Raw genomic sequence first — 18,034 nt, forward strand, 5'->3', positions numbered from 1 at the left:
CAAAACGGTTATTTTAGGTGGTGCAAAAAATGAACAAGTTCTAAAAATACTTACTGTCATAGTAGGATAGCATTGTGATTGATACAAGGTTTCTTCTTAAGAATAAATACTGATTGGTAATAGAAGCGCTGTCTTTGATTTTTCTGTATCCAAGTCACTTTTTCAAAACCCACTTTACTCTATTGTAAGTCTTAAAAAAAAAATACACACACACATTAACAGTATGTCACTGCTGAGAAAACTTAATTTAAGATGCAGTAAAGTGTTTTTACATAAGGATTGGGGAGGTGATTTTATTTACAAACACTGAAGTAATTACAGTGTTGATGATGCCATAGATTTGTTTTTCCTTAAGATTTTCTGCAGGCCGGCATCAGTTGAGTAGAATATTTTTCCCTTACAGAGAATGTAGGACAGTGACTCTTTCTTTGTGAATTAAAAGGAAAAAAAAAAAGTTTTCTGATGGATTTTTTCTTGTCTTAGGCAAAAGATCTTTTTAATTTTTTTATTCATAGATTCATAATCTGTAATTCTTAGAAATTCCAAGTGGAATGTTTCAGACTTTTATATGCATTAATATTTGAATGTTCACTTGGAGCATGGTTATAAGTTATACTTACGTCACTTCTCAGGGATCAGTAAAAATTACAGTTAAATCTGTTTGTACTTTTTTTTTAAATGGGTACATCTATTCAGAAAGCGAATAAATCTTTGACTCAGACTGAAAACTGTTAAAAGGCCACTTCTTGTGGAATTTAAAACTCTGGTGTTACCCCTTTTTGAACGATTTTTTTTTTCCCCCATGTAAGAACCTAAGGGAACTTAGAAGCCTGATTCATAAAATGGTACCTTCCTTTTCCTGCTTTCTGAAATTCATTTTCTTGATTATATCTGATTAATAGAAATTTTCATTTTTGTAGACAAGTAGCTTTATTTTATCATTCATCCTAAGGCATTGGGTTTTATTTTTTGGATATAATATGGTTATAGTAAAACCATGTATGTCCCACTTCACCTCATTTTAAAAGTTTTGTTCATTTTTTTCCACAGTAGAAAAAATTGTAACATAATGGCTTCCAATGTATCGCTGAAATTTATAATACCATTTATTCCATAAAATAATTTATCAGATATGGTTATATAGACTTGCTTCCAGCAGCCTGTGTCAGAGTCTTACAGGCATGTGTTTCTTGATGTACAGTGTCACTTCCAGTGATGGCTTCTTTATTGGATAGTTAGAGCTCAAATCTGAATTTAAGAATATACTAGATAATCCGGGAGTGGAAAAAATGCAAGTATTTTTTTTCCTTACTCATGTGTGAACTCCTCTCTACTGCAGAATCACTTGAGGCAATAGTTCGTGGTGGTTCAAATATTTAGTTAGCATTTACTGTGACAGAATGTAGTTAGTGGAAAGAGCATTGGGTTTGGACTCATAGGCCTGGGCTTCATTCCTGCTGTTGCCACTACTATCATGTGCCTACCCTCAAGAAATTTGTGACTTACAGAAGTTTATTAATCTTTCAACTTGGTTTCCTTATCTGTTAAATTAGACTACCACCTACTTTATAGGGTTGCAAGATAATTATAAAGTTCCTCCTTAGGGACTCAATGATAGCTATTCATTTTAAAGCTTTATTTTAACTTCCTGGCTGTGGGACCTTCAGCAGATTTCTTCTCCATTCCTCAATTTCCTTGGTCACAAATGTACTATATTTACCTAATAGAAATGTGGGTGTTATATAAGTTAATACATATTAAATGCCTAACGTTTCACAAGTGCTCAACAAACCTTTCCTATAATTTTAAATATTATTCATTATTATTATTACTACATTTAATACACGCAGCCAGAAGCTGCAAGAAATCCAAAGATGAATTACACTGGTTTATCTCTACCCTCAAGGAACTTTTGGGGACACGATGACTAATAAGGCAGAATATATGTCATAAGAAAGCAATCAAAGGAGAAATCACCCTTGGTGAAGTAATGGAAGAAAGGAAGATTATATATTTATATTTCCAATTTTATTTTTTTAATAAGTAATTCATTCAGGTAGTCCATAATTCAAAACATATAAAATGTAATAGAGCAGTCAGTCATGTGATACACCCTCCTGCTCATTCCCATTGCCCAAGTGTTACCAATTTCTTTTTTGTCCTTTCATAGGTAATTCTATCCGTATAAAAGCAAATACTTTATGTATTCCCCACCCCGTGCCCCCCACTTTTTTTTTTTAACAAATGATAGTATACTATATACACTATTCTATATCTTGCTTTTTTTCACCTAATATGGCTTAGCCATTGGTTTATATCAGTACATAAAGAGCTTCCTTTTTTTTTTTTTTTTTTTTAATGAGGCATCTCATTGTATGGGTGTACCTGTATTTATTAACCAGTTAGTAAGCTGATTTTATTTTTAGGTCTTGTATGACCTTTTAAGCTAAGGGAATCTGTAATTATGCCTTTATTTCTTTAAATGAAAGACATTTCCTTTGAATGAGAAATACCAGTTTCTAACAGGAAGTGGTTATTTGAACTGCCTTACTACCTTTTTAGCTCTAGTTTTTAAAGTTTTAATGAAATGATCCAGATGTACATGAAAAGGCAAGTTATGTAAGAGTTAACTCACAAAGTGAGTTCAGTCTGAATTTAACTCTTTTGTTGAGACTCTTATACCCTGAACAGTCTTCCATTATTGCCGCCAAAAAAGTGTCAGTAGTTTTTTCCTCTAAATGAGAAAGAACATCTCATGTAGTCCAGTCTTTTTTTTTAAGCAGACTATTCTCATGTGATATTACTACTCAGTAATGCTGGTTAGGGTGATAGATTTTTCCCTGTGGTTTTTTTTTTTTTTTTTTTTCTTAAATTCTCATTAACTTTTTCTTTGATGATATTCCTATATTTCTTAGTGTAATTATCAGTGAGTTTTTATATTAGATACCTAGGTAAATAGCAATAAATAATAGCTAATAATATATAAATAGCAAGAAATAAATGAGTTTCACCTATATGCTTGTCTACTTAGACTTTACTGCTTAGATGATTTTGTGGAGTGTGTGCGTGTGCGCGCGTAAGCGCGCGGCAGCAACAGCGGGGGTGGGGGGGGTCCCTGGTCAACCAATTGGACCAAGTAATACTCATTTCAACTAGAACACAAAACAAGTTTCATTACCTCTCTTTTTTGGCTCTTCTAAGTAGCATTTAACTATAGTACATTCTACATGCAGTTAGTATATTTATCTTTAAAATACACATGCTGTGTTTTAAGTTGATTAAACTTAGAAAGAAAATGATAACTAATAATCCAGCAGCAGGGACACATATAAGTCTTTTATCTTTCAAAAAAAAAGTCATTAAATGAAGCTGTTGTGGTGTATCTCATTTTTTGTATGCTCAAATTGACAGTTACCATGTGCGAAAGTTCTTAATGTAAGAATATTGCCTTACTAGTATTTTGAGGATTTACAGTATTTTATATAAAATATTGACATGTTTGGTTTTTACCTGCACAGTGACTAAAATGTTTACAAAGCACTCATCTTTACAGATTTGGGGGGCTGGAGATAGATAATTGAAATCTGTAAAGGCAGAAAATTTTCCTTCTGGAACATATCTGTGGGCAACCAGGGACTTAAATGATATCTCATGGTATCCTGGAATCAGTAAATTGTCTTTTGTGGTGGAGGTAAAGATCATGAACTAATGGGACAAACTGATAATGTGAAAATGACTGTTTTCCTCTGCCAATTTTATATGCTAACTCAGTCATGATAGAAAAGCTTAATCCTGGTAAGAAGAAAGGATGGTTTTAAACTTACTCAATACTGATATCTATAAGTGCTGGTTTTTGAGCGTTTAAAACCTGGATAAAGAGTAGCTATTGGATTTTCTTATTCAGAATGCTTCTCTCCCCTTAATATATATACACTCTTTGTTTTGTTTTGCATTCTTAGCTCTGCCAGATGTGGCTTTGTAGAGATGTTTTGTTTTATTTTCTCTAGAGTCTTACTTACCTGTCTTCTAGGTTATCAAAAAGGAAGGGGGGAAGACTAGTCTTTCATATTCTGGTGTTTATTCCAACAGTTACAAGTAGAAGACACTATTTTACACCTCCAGTGCTGAAAAATTACCTTTAATATGTATTTAATCAGTTCTTGGGGCTAGTTACATGAATTTCAACTTAAAAAAAAAAAAAGTGGTACTCCTTGATAAACTTTTAAATGCCTGAGTTGCTTTTTCTTACGATTGAGTTGAAGTAATAAAGGAGTTTACCATGAATGAGATGGGCTGTCTGAACAAAAATGAAAAGCACAAGTTTTTTTTCTGCTACTGGATTAAATTAGGATCTCTGAAAAATCTAGTAAGGAGCAAGGTTAGAGAATAAGAGGTCTGAGGGATTGATGGTGAGTTTTTTTGCCAAAAGGTGAGAAGTAAAGACTGATACTTTGTTGTAGAAGAGAGAATTAAGTGGGAACTTAAAATTGCTAAGAAAGACCTTGGTGTAGGAGTAGAGGGTAGGTCTGAAAGTTGATGGTAATAGCAAATTTCTTTCCCAAAGTTAGTGAATCTTTTCTGAAACTACGATTTCTTTCTTCAGTTTTAAGAGTTTTCTAATCAGCTGGTTATCTGTGAGTTTCTGGTTATAATTATATGACGGTATAGATGTAACTAAAAATGCTTGTAATTTAGCCAAAGCTGACGAACCATTATTTCTGAGGGTTGTTACCCCTGTTTGTGTAGATGATTGGCAAATAGGAGACTCAGAAATACATTGTTTATCACTGAAGTGAAAATTGTTGTTTGTTCCGAACTATCTGTACTCCTAAAGGAGTATCATTTCCTTGAAAGTATCAGTAGCAGCTTTGTTTGCTATGACCAGTAATACTAATGCTTTGGTTTAATTTACTGTCATTTAACAGTCTAGTCATTTATTCAGTGAACATTTATTGACCATTGACTTTTTATAGTAAGTGAAATAATTGTAAGAAAATTTATTCAGGTAAGTATTTTTACAGATATTAAATGAAGCGTTGTGCTAGTTGCTGTAAACAGTAAAACCTGAGTATATGGCTCCTGCCCTCAGAGAACCTACATACAGTATAGTGGAGATGACAAAAGTAGTCTAAGAAAGAAGGATGTATGCATGGCTCAGTGTCAGTTCTTCACTACTGTTTTGAAGAGCTGTAGAGTTTAGAAGAGAAGGAATTCAGTGAGGAAAAGTTTTATGAGAAAAATAGAATATAAATTGAATGCTAAAGAACTTGGATAGGTAGCGATAAAAGGGAGTGTGTTCTAGGCAGTGGCAAGGACAACAAAAATGAAGACATGGAAGCAGAATGAGGTACAAATCAAGATAGAACAACTTTCAGTGAAACATTTTAATTTTAGTACCATATTTTAAGAATTATAAACAGTTTATTATGATGTCTGTTAGGGTATAGTGTATTACTCATAAACTCTACTATATTGGGGGAATTCAAACTTAACATTAAGTTTTACCATTAAGGGAATAGTAACTCCTTCATTTTTTACAGATGACTAAACTGAGCCTTGGAGAGCTTAAATGATTTATTTGCTTGTAGAGCCTTTTCCCTCGGCAAGAAATAACAGTAAGCATAGTCTTCATCACTGTTTTTGTAGCATTATCTTTTTGTGAAGAAGGTTTTCATGTTTCTAGCTTTATTGATTACTAGGATTTTTGTTCCTAAACAGTAATACTTTAGGTTTATAAAAGTTCACTTGGAAGAAGTATTCCAGCCAAGGTATTAAAAAAATACGTTGGTTTCATTATCTTACTAATTAGATCTACATCAATAGGAGGGGCGCCTGGCTGGCTCAGTCAGTAGTTTGTTGACTCTTGATCTCAGGGTCATGAATTCAAGCCCCACGTTGGCCGTGGAACCTACTTTAAATAAATAAATAAATATTTTTTAAAGGATCTGTATCGGTAGAAAGATTACCAATAAATAGCCAGCTCATGTTTTTTTTTTTCCCCATAATTCATTGTATATCTGTCATTTCAAACTGGAATTTTATGGTTTTAAATCATTGTTATTAAATACTTGTTTGGAGGGAATTGATAGGCAACCTGGTCATAAGGATTAGTTTATACTTGCCAAGCTCTGTGTTGTGTGTTTGTATGTGTCTTTTTATATAACACATATTGTATCTCTTCTTACAAGCTTGTAAGCTCTTTGAGAGAAAATTTCTTGTCTGTTTTAAACTCTAGTCCCCATAGTTTTCGGCAGAACACTTATTATGTAATAGGCGCAGAAACTGTATTTGTTTAATGAATGATTCCCTCTTGGGAGGGTCACAACTTTGAAAGGCAGGATTAAAAACAGTCCCCCTGTGGAGATGCACAGAGTAAAGGAAGCTGACATATATGCTTCAGACAGTTAAAACTTACTGAAATTACAGATTTATTTTTTAAAAGCCAAGGAAATTAGTCTCATTTTTCCATAGCTTAAAAAGGAGTTTTTCTACTTCAAGTTTTCATTAAACTCTGATGCTTTACTAATCCTTTTTGCCTCTGAGACATGAGAAATGGCCTGAGATTGTATTATTAATCAAAACGACCTTACCAGAAATCACCACCAGGTTGGTTTAAAAAAAAAAAAAAATAGTACATCAGTGATTGTACATGATTTTGATTCTTTCAGGAATAAAGATACCTAAACTTGCAGTGAATCTTTTATCAGAACTGTATGTAAAGTCTTTGCTGTTGTCTGCATGTAATTTATCGGCTTTGTAGCTTTACCACTGCTAATTTTAAAATGTAGTCCAATATATTCTTGGTGCCTAGGTGCTTGGGCTTTTTCTAGCAAGCAAAACATAATAAAAATGCTTAGCCAAAAAAAAAAAAAAAAAAGAGCTTAGCATGTGGCTTAATTGTCCATGGGGTTCCATTGCCAAATAGAAAGAATTCTTCACATTTTATAATATTGGAGGCTGTGTGGTATACCTCTGCAGTCTTTTAAAATCCTTACAAATCTCTTGACATGTCTAGTTCTCCATCTGTGAAGTCAGAGCTAAAACTGGGATTCCTGTCGTATGACTCCTCCTGTAACACGTGCTGTCTCACTTGAGGAAAAGTGAATTGTCACTCTTCCATGTCTAATTTGTAAATAATTCACCAAGAATAGCATTTCAAAATTTAGTTCAAAATAGACCTGTCAAAATAATAAATGTTAACTTCATAAACACACTTGGATATTCATTTTCCATTTGAATGTAGTGATTTTCACATAGTCCCTCAGGTTTTATTGAGTAAATGGAACAGTAGGCTTTAAATATTTAACGTCAGGGCATAACTTTTGTAGGTCCTTACAGTTTTAGCATTGAGCTAGTTTATGAATCAGAACTTAAAATACGAAGACAGTTTCACTCTTTAGTCAACACAGAAATTGCTTTTCTATAAGTAACTGCTTGTAGAAGGTGTATAACCCTTTTTTCCTTTAAAAAAAATTCATTTCCAAAAAATCCATTTATTAGAACTTACATAGGAAGCTTATGTAGGATCACGTCTTTGAAATGCTTAAGGTGTAAAAAGCTGTAAACATAGTATTGGATGGGAAAGAAAGGAAAATGGGAAGGGTTGGGATAAAATGTTACTATCTAAAATAATGCACAGTCATGGTTGCTGTCTTGCTAAGCAACACTGTTTGTCTCTTGGTGACCAGATACATGAAGGCTTGTTTGAGAGCCATGAGTAGTCAGTCTTACTTGAAGGCAAACAAGGCAAATACGTTTTGCCAGTACTTAGAAAATAACGACTTTGATTTGAGAAAGCACTAAAGCTTTTCTCCTGAAAGTTACTATAGAATTAGTCACATCTTATAGGATGACTATCATCATGCAGCTCATTTCTATAAATCATGTAACATTTTTCTAATTCACTTCTGTTAAATACTTCTTTGAGAACAGTGTCTTTCTTGTTTGTAGCACATGCTACACATTTAAAAATAATTAAAAATAGCATTCAAATATTGTGATTATAGAAATGCAGTAAATTGTAAAATATGAATATTGAACTTAAAGCCATTTCTCTGAGTTCAGTCCAGTGAACAAATAATTCAGGGAATTAATTTTATTAAATAACATGGAAAAGTTTCCCTGTTACTGTATGCTGCCTTTTTTGGTAGTAGTGGTTGGGTTATACTGATATTTACTATTAATACAAAGAATTTATTAAAATATATAAGCAAATTTTCAGGCTTTTATTTTTGTCTTGTAAATGTTTAAATCTCATCAAGTTCAAATCACACAAATAACTTTATGTACAACTTTTCTTGCCTTTCTTTAATATTTAGACTAGAAGCAGAAGTATGGATTTATTCTCCTAATTAAGGGAGAAAGACCTTAGTAAGAGCACAGAGTAAACTTTCTGAAAACTGTCAGAATTTATGTAGTTTAATAAAGACACTGATTTATTTATTTTAGTTTATCACATTTCCTATTCATATTCTTTCTCAAAAAATGTATATAACTTCATTTTGATAGTGTGATTATTCTAATTTAATAAAATTTTATAGTTAAAGTTGAGATATCTGTGTTGTGGGGTATGTGTGTGTACATACATACATATATACGTACCTACACGTTATGTACACATATACAACATTGAATCAGCTATTTTCCTTTCTGGTTTCAGTGAAGATATGCTAAATTTAATACCACAAGACTATTTATTATTAGCATCAGAAACCTGGAGCATTGCTAAATTTCCAGTATTGATTGCATACACCTCAGTTGCTCTAGTTTGAGCATATGATAAATGACAAGTATTTCAAAGTTAACAACCCCCAAAAAATGTACAGGGAAAAAAAATAGAGGAAAAAAAGCAGTGCAACATAGTTATTGATTCTTGGAAAGCCAAAGTCTGTTGTGTAGCACCTGAACATTTTGTTACTTTCTTTAGTAAATTAATCATAACACTTTAGAAAATTAATCAAGACATGTTGAGAATGTGTTAGCAATGCTTTCAGTCAGTTACAATATCCTTAAAAGTAAATAAGCAGTACGAAATATTCTGTATTGCCCATGGCTGTTTCTGGGTATACTTCTGCAAAATATTTTTAATAATATATTTGACTATGACAACAAAATAGTCCTATAGTTTTAAAATCATGTGCCCAAACGTGCCTTTTGCTATGGTTACCCTGGAGACTGTAGACTTCTGCTTGTGTGATTTCCTTAAATCACTGGGCTTTTGAGTTTAAGAGGAGTTAGCCACTTGCTAGGGTGCAGGGGGAGGTTTTTTTTCTCATTTATAATTAAGGTCATTTACATTTTTAACAATCACAGCAAGTATTCATGTGTTCCATTAGTTATGGATGCATTATTCTTCAGTCAAAATTCATAGTTCATTTCTCTGAATATGGTAGATACTCATCTCATCCTAAATTGGATTAAATTGGTTATAGATTTAAGGGATTAAAAAGTAAACTAGGTTGTGGGGGAGATGGGTTTATTTTTTATAAACTTGAACCTGAATAGAATGTTTAGGATCCTAAGGACTGGGGCACTTCCTAAACGTCAAAATATATTTAAATACTTTATCAACGAGGGTTTTACTTGTTAGCTTTAAAAATATTGACAGTCCCGGGGCGCCTGGGTGGCTCAGTCGTTAAGTGTCTGCCTTCGGCCCAGGTCATGATCCCGGGGTCCTGGGATTGAGCCGCACATCGGGCTCCCTGCTCAGCGGGAAGCCTGCTTCTCCCTCTCCCACTCCCCCTGCTTGTATTCCCTCTCTCGCTGTCTCTCTCTGTCAAATAAATAAATAAAATCTTAAAATAATAAAATAAAAATATTGACAATCCCTCCAGCATCCTTCTCAGCTTGCTTTATTTTTTTATATGTTTGCTTGTTTTAGAGAGTAAGAGAGGGGGAAGAGGGGGAGAGGGAGAGAGAGAATCTTAAGCAGAATCCACACCCTATGTGGTGCCCGATGCGGGCTTCTATCTCACAAACCTGAGATCATGACCTGAGCCAAAGTCGAGTCACTTAACCGACTGTGCCACCCAGGCGCCCCTCAGCTTTATTTTTTACACAATACCTCTCACCATCTGATTTATTATACATTTTACTTTCTCTTCCCTGCTCTACACACTAGAATGTAAGTTCCACAAAGATAAAGTTTTTTAAAAAATTTATTTTGTGTATTTCTTTTTCCCCAGTAATTTGACGGTGCCTGACATATAAGTTCTCAGATATGGTACCCTAATACAGGTATAATGTATATAATGTAAATTGTTAAAACTGAAGATATTATTGGTTTTATTTAGTTACTAATGGTGAATTCTCCCAGGATATATTGCTATATAGAGTAAAAGTAAAATTCATCGCAATATAAAAGTTCTAAACGCAATAACTTTAAAGAGACATTATTCTCAATTTTCATTTTGTCCTAGTAGGTAGTTTCTGATTGCTTTAGAGTGACTATTCTGTTATCATTTGTCTTCTCTCCTTGCCTCTATATAGAATCTGACACCAGCTACTGATTCACTCATTTCTCTAAAGGCATACTAATGTAAGCCTTTGCTCATACCATTTTTCTTATCAGAAAAGTTATCCTCCTTCCCCAAATTTATGGTGCTGTGTCCAACTTCAGTGCTTCTTTGGAATTTCCCCACTCTCTTGACTATTGCAGAACATTTTCTCTTCTTTTAAATGTCATGGAAGCACTCATTTGACACTTTACTGCGAGGTTTGTCTAAACTACATCTTAAAGTTTTAAATACTGTCTTCACTGTGTAAAGGATACCTAAGTGATACAGTCTTAGGTAAGTTTCTTGAAGCTTTCTAAGATGGAAAGGAAAAACTTCTTTGTCCTCTTCGAAAATTAAGAAAGGAGACGTTAAAACTATTTAATAACTAACAACAGTTGTGAACACAGTAGCGTAATGAGTAAAAGAGGTGCTGTCCACCATGTGAGAGAATCTTTATTGACTAGTAGTCTGGTCTTGTAGCATTTTTTTTTTTTTTTAAGATTTTATTTATTTATTTGACAGAGACAGAGATAGCAAGAGCAGGAACACAAGCAGTGGGAGTGGGAGAGGGAGAAGCAGGTTTCCCTTCGAGGAGGGAGCCCGATGTGGGACTCAATCCCAGGACCCTGGGATCATGACCTGAGTGAAGGCAGACGCTTAACGACTGAGCCACCCAGGTGCCCTGGTCTTGTAGCATTTTTTAAAAGTGCTGCTAACTATCTCAAGTTGTATTGCATTCTCATGATTTTATAAATCAGTAAGTGGTAGTAGCTCTGTATCAATCCAAGATCAAGAGGCTAGGTAACCTATTCTTAGTGAATCTGCCTTTTACTGTCTATATATATTACTGTAGAGTAAAAGGAAATACTTCATTTATTATATATATACTATTTTATTAAGTGACCTGCATAATTATGTGTGTGTCTATACATCTTGTGGTGTCATTTCCTAGGATCAGAGCATTTAAAATTGGAAGAGCTCTTTAGTTCATCTTCCTAGTTTTTACAGATGAGGAAACTAAAACACAAATTAATTTTTCCAATGACCACCTGGTGACAGATCCAGCTTTCCACCGAGTATTAGGCTCCCTTTCCCCACTACTCACAGCAGCATTGTTTATTTCTCTCAAGAATAACACTAAGAATCACTTCACTCTTTATTTTTCATATTAAGAAGAATAACTCTAAAAAGCATTATAACAAAATGATACATATCTTTGTGAATTGGTTTAAGCATTTTTGTTTCTTTTAGGCATGATACTGTTTTGAAATTTATTATAAACTTATGGTTCCAAAGGATTATGCTAATTTTTAGGGGATAAATCATGAAAATTCCCAAATCTCAAATATCAGTACCTCCCAAATTTTGTAATTCTGAATTATTGGGAGAACAAGAATCCCCAAACTGTCAAGCTAATACTAGATTTTCAGTGATTTCTAAGATCCAATATGTTTCTAATATTCAAGGCCCAATATTTATAGAACATTCTTTCTGAATTTATATGTACCTGATCTTTTACTTATTTTATAGTAGTATTCAGTCTTTTTTTTATTTTTGTGTTCCTGAGAAGCATTCATTTGTGTATTGAATTAAGAATCTCCTTTCTTGGGATGCCTGGGTGGCTCAGTCAATTAGGCATCTGCCTTCGGCTTGGGTCATGATCCCAGGGTCCTGGGATCGAGTCCCGCATCCACCTCCTTGCTTGGCGGGAAGCCTGCTTCTCCCTCTGCCTGCCACTCCCCCTGCTTGTGCTCTCTCTCTCTCTCTCTGACAAATAAATCTTTAAAAAAAAAAGAGTCTCCTTTCTTCAAACAACTTTGGAAATACACGTACTGGCTGCAGTAATTGATCCTGTGTCTGGATACTGCACTTCCAGCTAGACTGTTCCTTGGTTGATAGAAAATTGAAGATTGTAGATGTGATACTGTATTATCTCTTCTCTCACCACCTGAAGATTATAAACAGAAAAGAGCAAAAGTTTTCGAAGTCCAAAAGGAATACACCCACTTTAAATATTAGTTTAGTCTAGTTGAGAGACTATTTCAGTACCTTCATGGTAAAGGCCAAAAGAATAATGTCTGTGTTAGTTCAGTCAGTGAGTTGCTTATCTGAAACAAATTGTTACTCCTTAAATAATTCTCACCTGCACTTTGAGAAAAGCACTTTGAGAATATTCTGATGAAAGACAGTATTTGTACTCTTGCTTTGGATGTTGATACCTACTCGAGCTAAGAGTTAAAAAATTAAGAAGGCTTTTCCCTTCTCTGAAAAAAGATTAATAGTCTGCTTCCTGAATGAAAGAAATGACAATAAAACACTGGCGGTTTATATGAGAGAATCATATGCACTGGAAATATCACAGTTGGTTGTTTTGGTTTTTGTGTGTGTGTGTTTTGTTTTTGTTTTTGTTTTAAGAATTTTACCTAGTTGGGGAGGGAAGAAGAATGCAAATCACATGCCTGTTTTGAATGTGTCCTTGTAGCTATAATTATTTATGTTAACTAGCGGTTTTGTTTCTTTATTATAATAATGTCACATTTTATTTTCTGCAACAAAAAATTATAATGATGCCCTATACCTTAAATGTCAGAAAAAAAGTAGTTCTGATGTTGTATAATAAACAAAAACAAAAGAAATATGATCTGTGCCATAGATTGCTTTTAATCAAATGGGCAAGTGAAACTATATGGATGACAGCACAGGTTTAAAAAAAAAAAAACATGGCCTGGAATAAAGTCTTTCAAAAATGGTTGGCTCATACTCTGTCTGCAAAGGATGTATTATGATGATCAATTTGTATTTGTCTTCATTCTCATTAAAGTGATGGCTTAGGGAGAAGATGAAGAAAAGTTTATGGATTTCTGTCCTTATTTAGCTTGACTCAGTTCAGTCTTGTCCTCAAATGGATTCACTACTTATTCCTAAGATTAGGTTTTATTGTTTTCACATGCCATTTTCTTGCAGACCAAAAGTATAAACAACATTTGGGTACATAAACCATTTTGTCATTGATGTTGCTTTGTTATTTTTGATGTCTTTCTTAATTTTTTTAGTTTAAAAGAACACAGACTGTAAGTATATAATTCAGTTATCACAAATAAGAATAAAATTATTTGATAATTTTTAAGAATAGTATTTTTATTCTTTGGAAATGTGGGGTAAACAATTTAGGCAAGATTTAAACAAAAATAGTAATTTCATATAAAATATATCTAGGATTTAAATTTTTTTTTCAACAGGTATCTCAGAATCATGATTGAAATAATAGTTTTTGGTTCATAGTTTTCAAAATGTTATTCATGACTTCTGGTATTAAAATCTTAAATTGTACAAGTAATCCTGAAATGGTGCTGACGGGAAGAAAATAAAATCCTAAAATATGTAAAAAGTAAAAGGTGAAAAAGTCATCCTATCCAATTCCACCACATCTTCCTCTCCTCAGAGCTACCACTTACAATTTAGCATATAACTTCCCACACCTTTTTCGATGCATATACATGAGACACATTTTATAACAATTTATTTGACTTTTTTTTTTTTAACATAAGTAGAATTCTCTTTTACAGTATATACGTTCTGTGACTTGCCCTTCCACTCAGTTTGTCTTGGAAAACTTTATATGTCATTACATCACAGCTAGACTTCTCTCTCTTTCATTGCTGTAACTTCTCGAGTGGTCCTTCGAATGATGGATACTTGTTTCCAGTTTTTCACTATTATAAAAAAATTCTACAGTGAATATCCTTGAACATACATCTTTGTGAACTAGTCAATAATGGAGTTTCTTATTCTTATTGACTAGTAGTTTCTCTGTATTCTAGATGTTAATGTGTGGATTATATGTGGCAGATATTTTCTCTCTGTGCACTTGTCTTAGTGTCTTTTGTCATATGAATGGATTAAGTAATTATGTAGTCAAGTCTGTTGATCCTTTCATTTGTCATCTCTTTTGTGGATTCTGTATATCTAAATTATTTATACTCCTTTCCACAGAGATACTCTTACTTCCATTTTTACCTGTCACTTTAAAACTTTTTATAGAACCCTGTGAATGATGGCAAAATGTATTAGAATGTGATACGTTCTGATGGCATGTAGTAATCACATAAGGATCAGTCGCAATTTTGATTATCAATTTCAGAGTTATAAAATAAAAATAATAAATTCTGGAAAAGTATTGGGGTTTTGTGTTATTTATGGAATCACTATAGGTAGTCGTCACTATTAATAAATTCATTTTTGACAGGTAATATGCCAGGCACTAAATGACAACAGTAGTACACAAGTGAGAAGTAATCCCTTTTTTTGTGAATCCTTTAGACATGATTATCACCAGAAGTTTATTTATTTCTGTTACCAGAAATATCTCATCTGCATGTAGCTGCTGCTGCTAAGAACTGTTCTCCACTAACTTTTGCTGCCATTCAGTGCCACATTACCCAACAAATATACTAGCAAAGCAGGGTCCCAAAGTAAAAAAGAGCAGCCTTGATTAACTTACTCAAAATGTTATTTCATGTATGTGTGCATGTGTAGTGTTGCACACTGTACATGGAGTGAGGAGTCAGAACGCTAAGATTTGCAGTGTTTGGGGCCTCTAATTTGGCTCTGTGGCTATTTATCCCACCTTTCTATCTTGATACCCCACAGCTTGGGCTGATTTTGTCCCACTACCAGTAATTTCCTGTGGAGGTGGCTTATAATTTTCTGTTTCTGCCCTATAATAGGAGGGAATAGCCTCATAGGAAGTACCATGAAGCCAGTATCTCATACACCCTGGTATCAGCTCACTTCTGCTCTCTACCTTCTCTCCATACCTGAGGAGTACAACTTGAAAAAATAGAATTTTACTGGCACCCTCCTCCCCTTGTTAATAGGGGAGATTCGTGGAAGGGAGGAATCCCTTCTTTTTTTTTGAAGGGACTAGAACTTCTGCAGCTCAGCAGACTTGGACAAATTTGACAATAATTCAGCTAGATTATTTTTTAACTAGATTTCTGAGTGCATTTGCTAACCTAACCACACATATACCTATTTATAACCTGAAATTTGCCTTTAAAGTCACAAAAGCACAAAGCACTGTAGTGCTTGTAACACTCTTCCATATTATTGTAGGTAACTAAATGACCATGGAATCTGGAGCAGAGAACCAGCAGAGTGGAGATGCAGCTGTAACAGAAGCTGAAAACCAGCAAATGACAGTTCAAGCCCAGCCACAGATTGCCACATTAGCCCAGGTATAAAATACATGGAGAGATTCCAAGTTATGTCTCTTCCAAGAGGAATATGTTTTAGACAAGAGGATTTAGTTTTTATTGCAGAGATATGCATAGAATGAGCAGAGACATTGTTAGAATATCAAAATTCCTATTTACTTAGCGTAATTTTAGAAATGATTCAGTTAACAGAAAAATGTATTGTTAAAACACTATTTGTAGTGACCTGATTCAGAATAATGACATTTTAACTAATGGGTAGAGATTGTCTCTCTTAAACAAGGGAAGAAAACCTGATATGGTAACTGCTTGTTTTTTTTTTTTTTTAATCACACATTTAATTTGAGGCATGGGAATTTAATCTGAGAGGCTAAGTTTTCTATGTGCTTAAACTAAAAAATAGGATAAGCAAATAACTTGACACACAAGTAAATTTCAAGGATAATAGTTTTGTTTCCTGTATCTTTTAAATATAATTCATGATTCCTTCATTTTGTCTTTGTCCTAAACATTCTATCTCTAGAGTTATATTCACTCATCTTAATTTTTTGTTCTGATGTATTCTTCCTCAAATATTTTTTTATTTTTATTTATTAGATATTATTTATTTATTATTATTTTATTAACCATTATTTGCATATACATATGAGTAAGAAAGGTAGTTAATATAAAAACCAAATAACAGACATAAACCTGCTAGGTAAAAGAGTGTGATATTGTCTCTTCCTGATAAAGGCTCCCAGGAGAAAACAGTCCTAGCAGAGGCTCTATCATGTTGAGCTTCGGCTTCTTGAAGAATTTAAAAGCCCTCCTTGGGAAGTCCCTGAGCAAGAATGGGTCTTGGAGAATAGGGGGCTAACCACAGATGGTTACTACACTGAACTAAAGTATGGCCCAAATACTGGATCTCCAGCAGGAATATAGTCAGAAGGAGTGGGCTGCTCTATGTTTTCTCCTAAGAGTACTAGGGCCTGCCTCCAACCGTCAGGAGTAAGGCAAAGCAGAATATATCTGGGGTTGAAGTAAATACTTGGATAAGGCAGGTGCAGGAATAAAGGGGAAAGAGCCAGGACTTCATCAGTACATGGTCAAGGCAGACATGCACAGATCAGAATCGGGCTCACCCAAGCATTTGACCCTCTGGTAAAAAGAAGATACAATGCCAGAAGGGATCTTGGTGATGACAGCCACTATTCTGGCACTATTCTGTCTGATCTGCTTGTCCTCTAAGTCTGCTATATAATCCATTGCTGAAAATTCCTTTTCCCCTACTGTCTTTCTGTTACTGAGTTTGTGTTCTTGATATAGTAAAGCATGTTTTCCAGTGGTTTCTTAAGCAAGTTTGGGTAAAAAATTCTTGGTAAAGAAATAATTTTTCTTGGGGCACCTGGTGGCTCAGTCGGTTAAGCATCCAACTCTTGGTTTCGGCTCAGGTCATGATCTCCCAGTCGTGGGATGGAGCCCCACGTTGGGTTATGCGCGTAGTGCTGAGTCTGCTTCAGATTCTTTCTCCCTCTCCCTCCGCTCCTCCCACTTGCATGCGCTCTCTCTCTCTCAAATAAATAAAATCTTTAAAAAAAATAATTTTTTCTTAAAAATTTTGAAGGCATTGATCCACAGTCACCGTGTAGTGTTGCTATTGGAAAAGACTAAATCCATTTATTTTCTCTCTCTGGTATCTTATTTCTCTCTGTTCACAGTGCTTCACTATTTCATTATTAGGGTCTTGGTTTGAATAGTTTTTATCCATTGTGTATATATATTTAGTGTGCCCTTTTATAGTGAAAACTCAGGTCTTCGATTCTGGGCAATTTCTTTAAATTATTTGGTTGAAGATTTTTTTCTCTCTCTCTCTCTTTTTTTCCTAGGATCCTTGTGATCCAGATGTTATACCTATAGGATTGTTTCTCTAATTTTCTCATCTTTTCTCTACTGCTTTCTCTTTGTCTTTTTGGTCTGCTTTCTGGGAGATTTCTTCAGTTTCATGTTCCAGCCCATTTGTTGAATGTTTTATTTCTGCTGTCATGTTTCCAAGAGGTCCTTTTGTTCTCTGAATAGTCCTTTTGTATTTTAATAGCATCCTGTTTATGTTTCACAAAGGCAATATTTTCTGTCATCTCTGAGAATATTAATTAGGTTTTAAGTTTTCTTCTCCCCACATAGATTTTCCTCTGTATAAGCTTTTTGCCCTTCAATTTGTTTTGGTCTCCATCTTTCAAATTAGAAGCTTTCTTCAGATGTTTTATAATCTGTGCTTGTCTGCTCAAGTTTAAAGTAGGGGACCAAAAAACTGTATCAGAAGCTCTGGGTGTGTTTGGGGCC

General features: G+C 34.1%; 1 protein-coding gene across 5 annotated transcripts in view; it reads left to right on the forward strand.

Annotated features, from left to right (window-relative positions):
- CREB1 (cAMP responsive element binding protein 1) overlaps positions 1 to 18,034 on the forward strand; it is a 60,362-nt gene that overhangs the window by 1,776 nt on the left and 40,552 nt on the right. For all 5 annotated transcript variants that reach the window (XR_013447333.1, XR_013447334.1, XM_078071245.1 and 2 more), the window contains exon 2: positions 15,612 to 15,733. Coding sequence is in view for 3 of the 5 variants with exons in the window: in XM_078071245.1 (XP_077927371.1) it covers positions 15,620 to 15,733 (114 nt within the window). In the remaining 2 variants the exon portion in view is untranslated. The remainder of the gene's footprint in view (positions 1 to 15,611; positions 15,734 to 18,034) is intronic.

The sequence above is a fragment of the Halichoerus grypus genome, chromosome 4 (assembly GCF_964656455.1).
Source record: "Halichoerus grypus chromosome 4, mHalGry1.hap1.1, whole genome shotgun sequence".
Lineage (NCBI taxonomy): Eukaryota > Metazoa > Chordata > Mammalia > Carnivora > Phocidae > Halichoerus > Halichoerus grypus.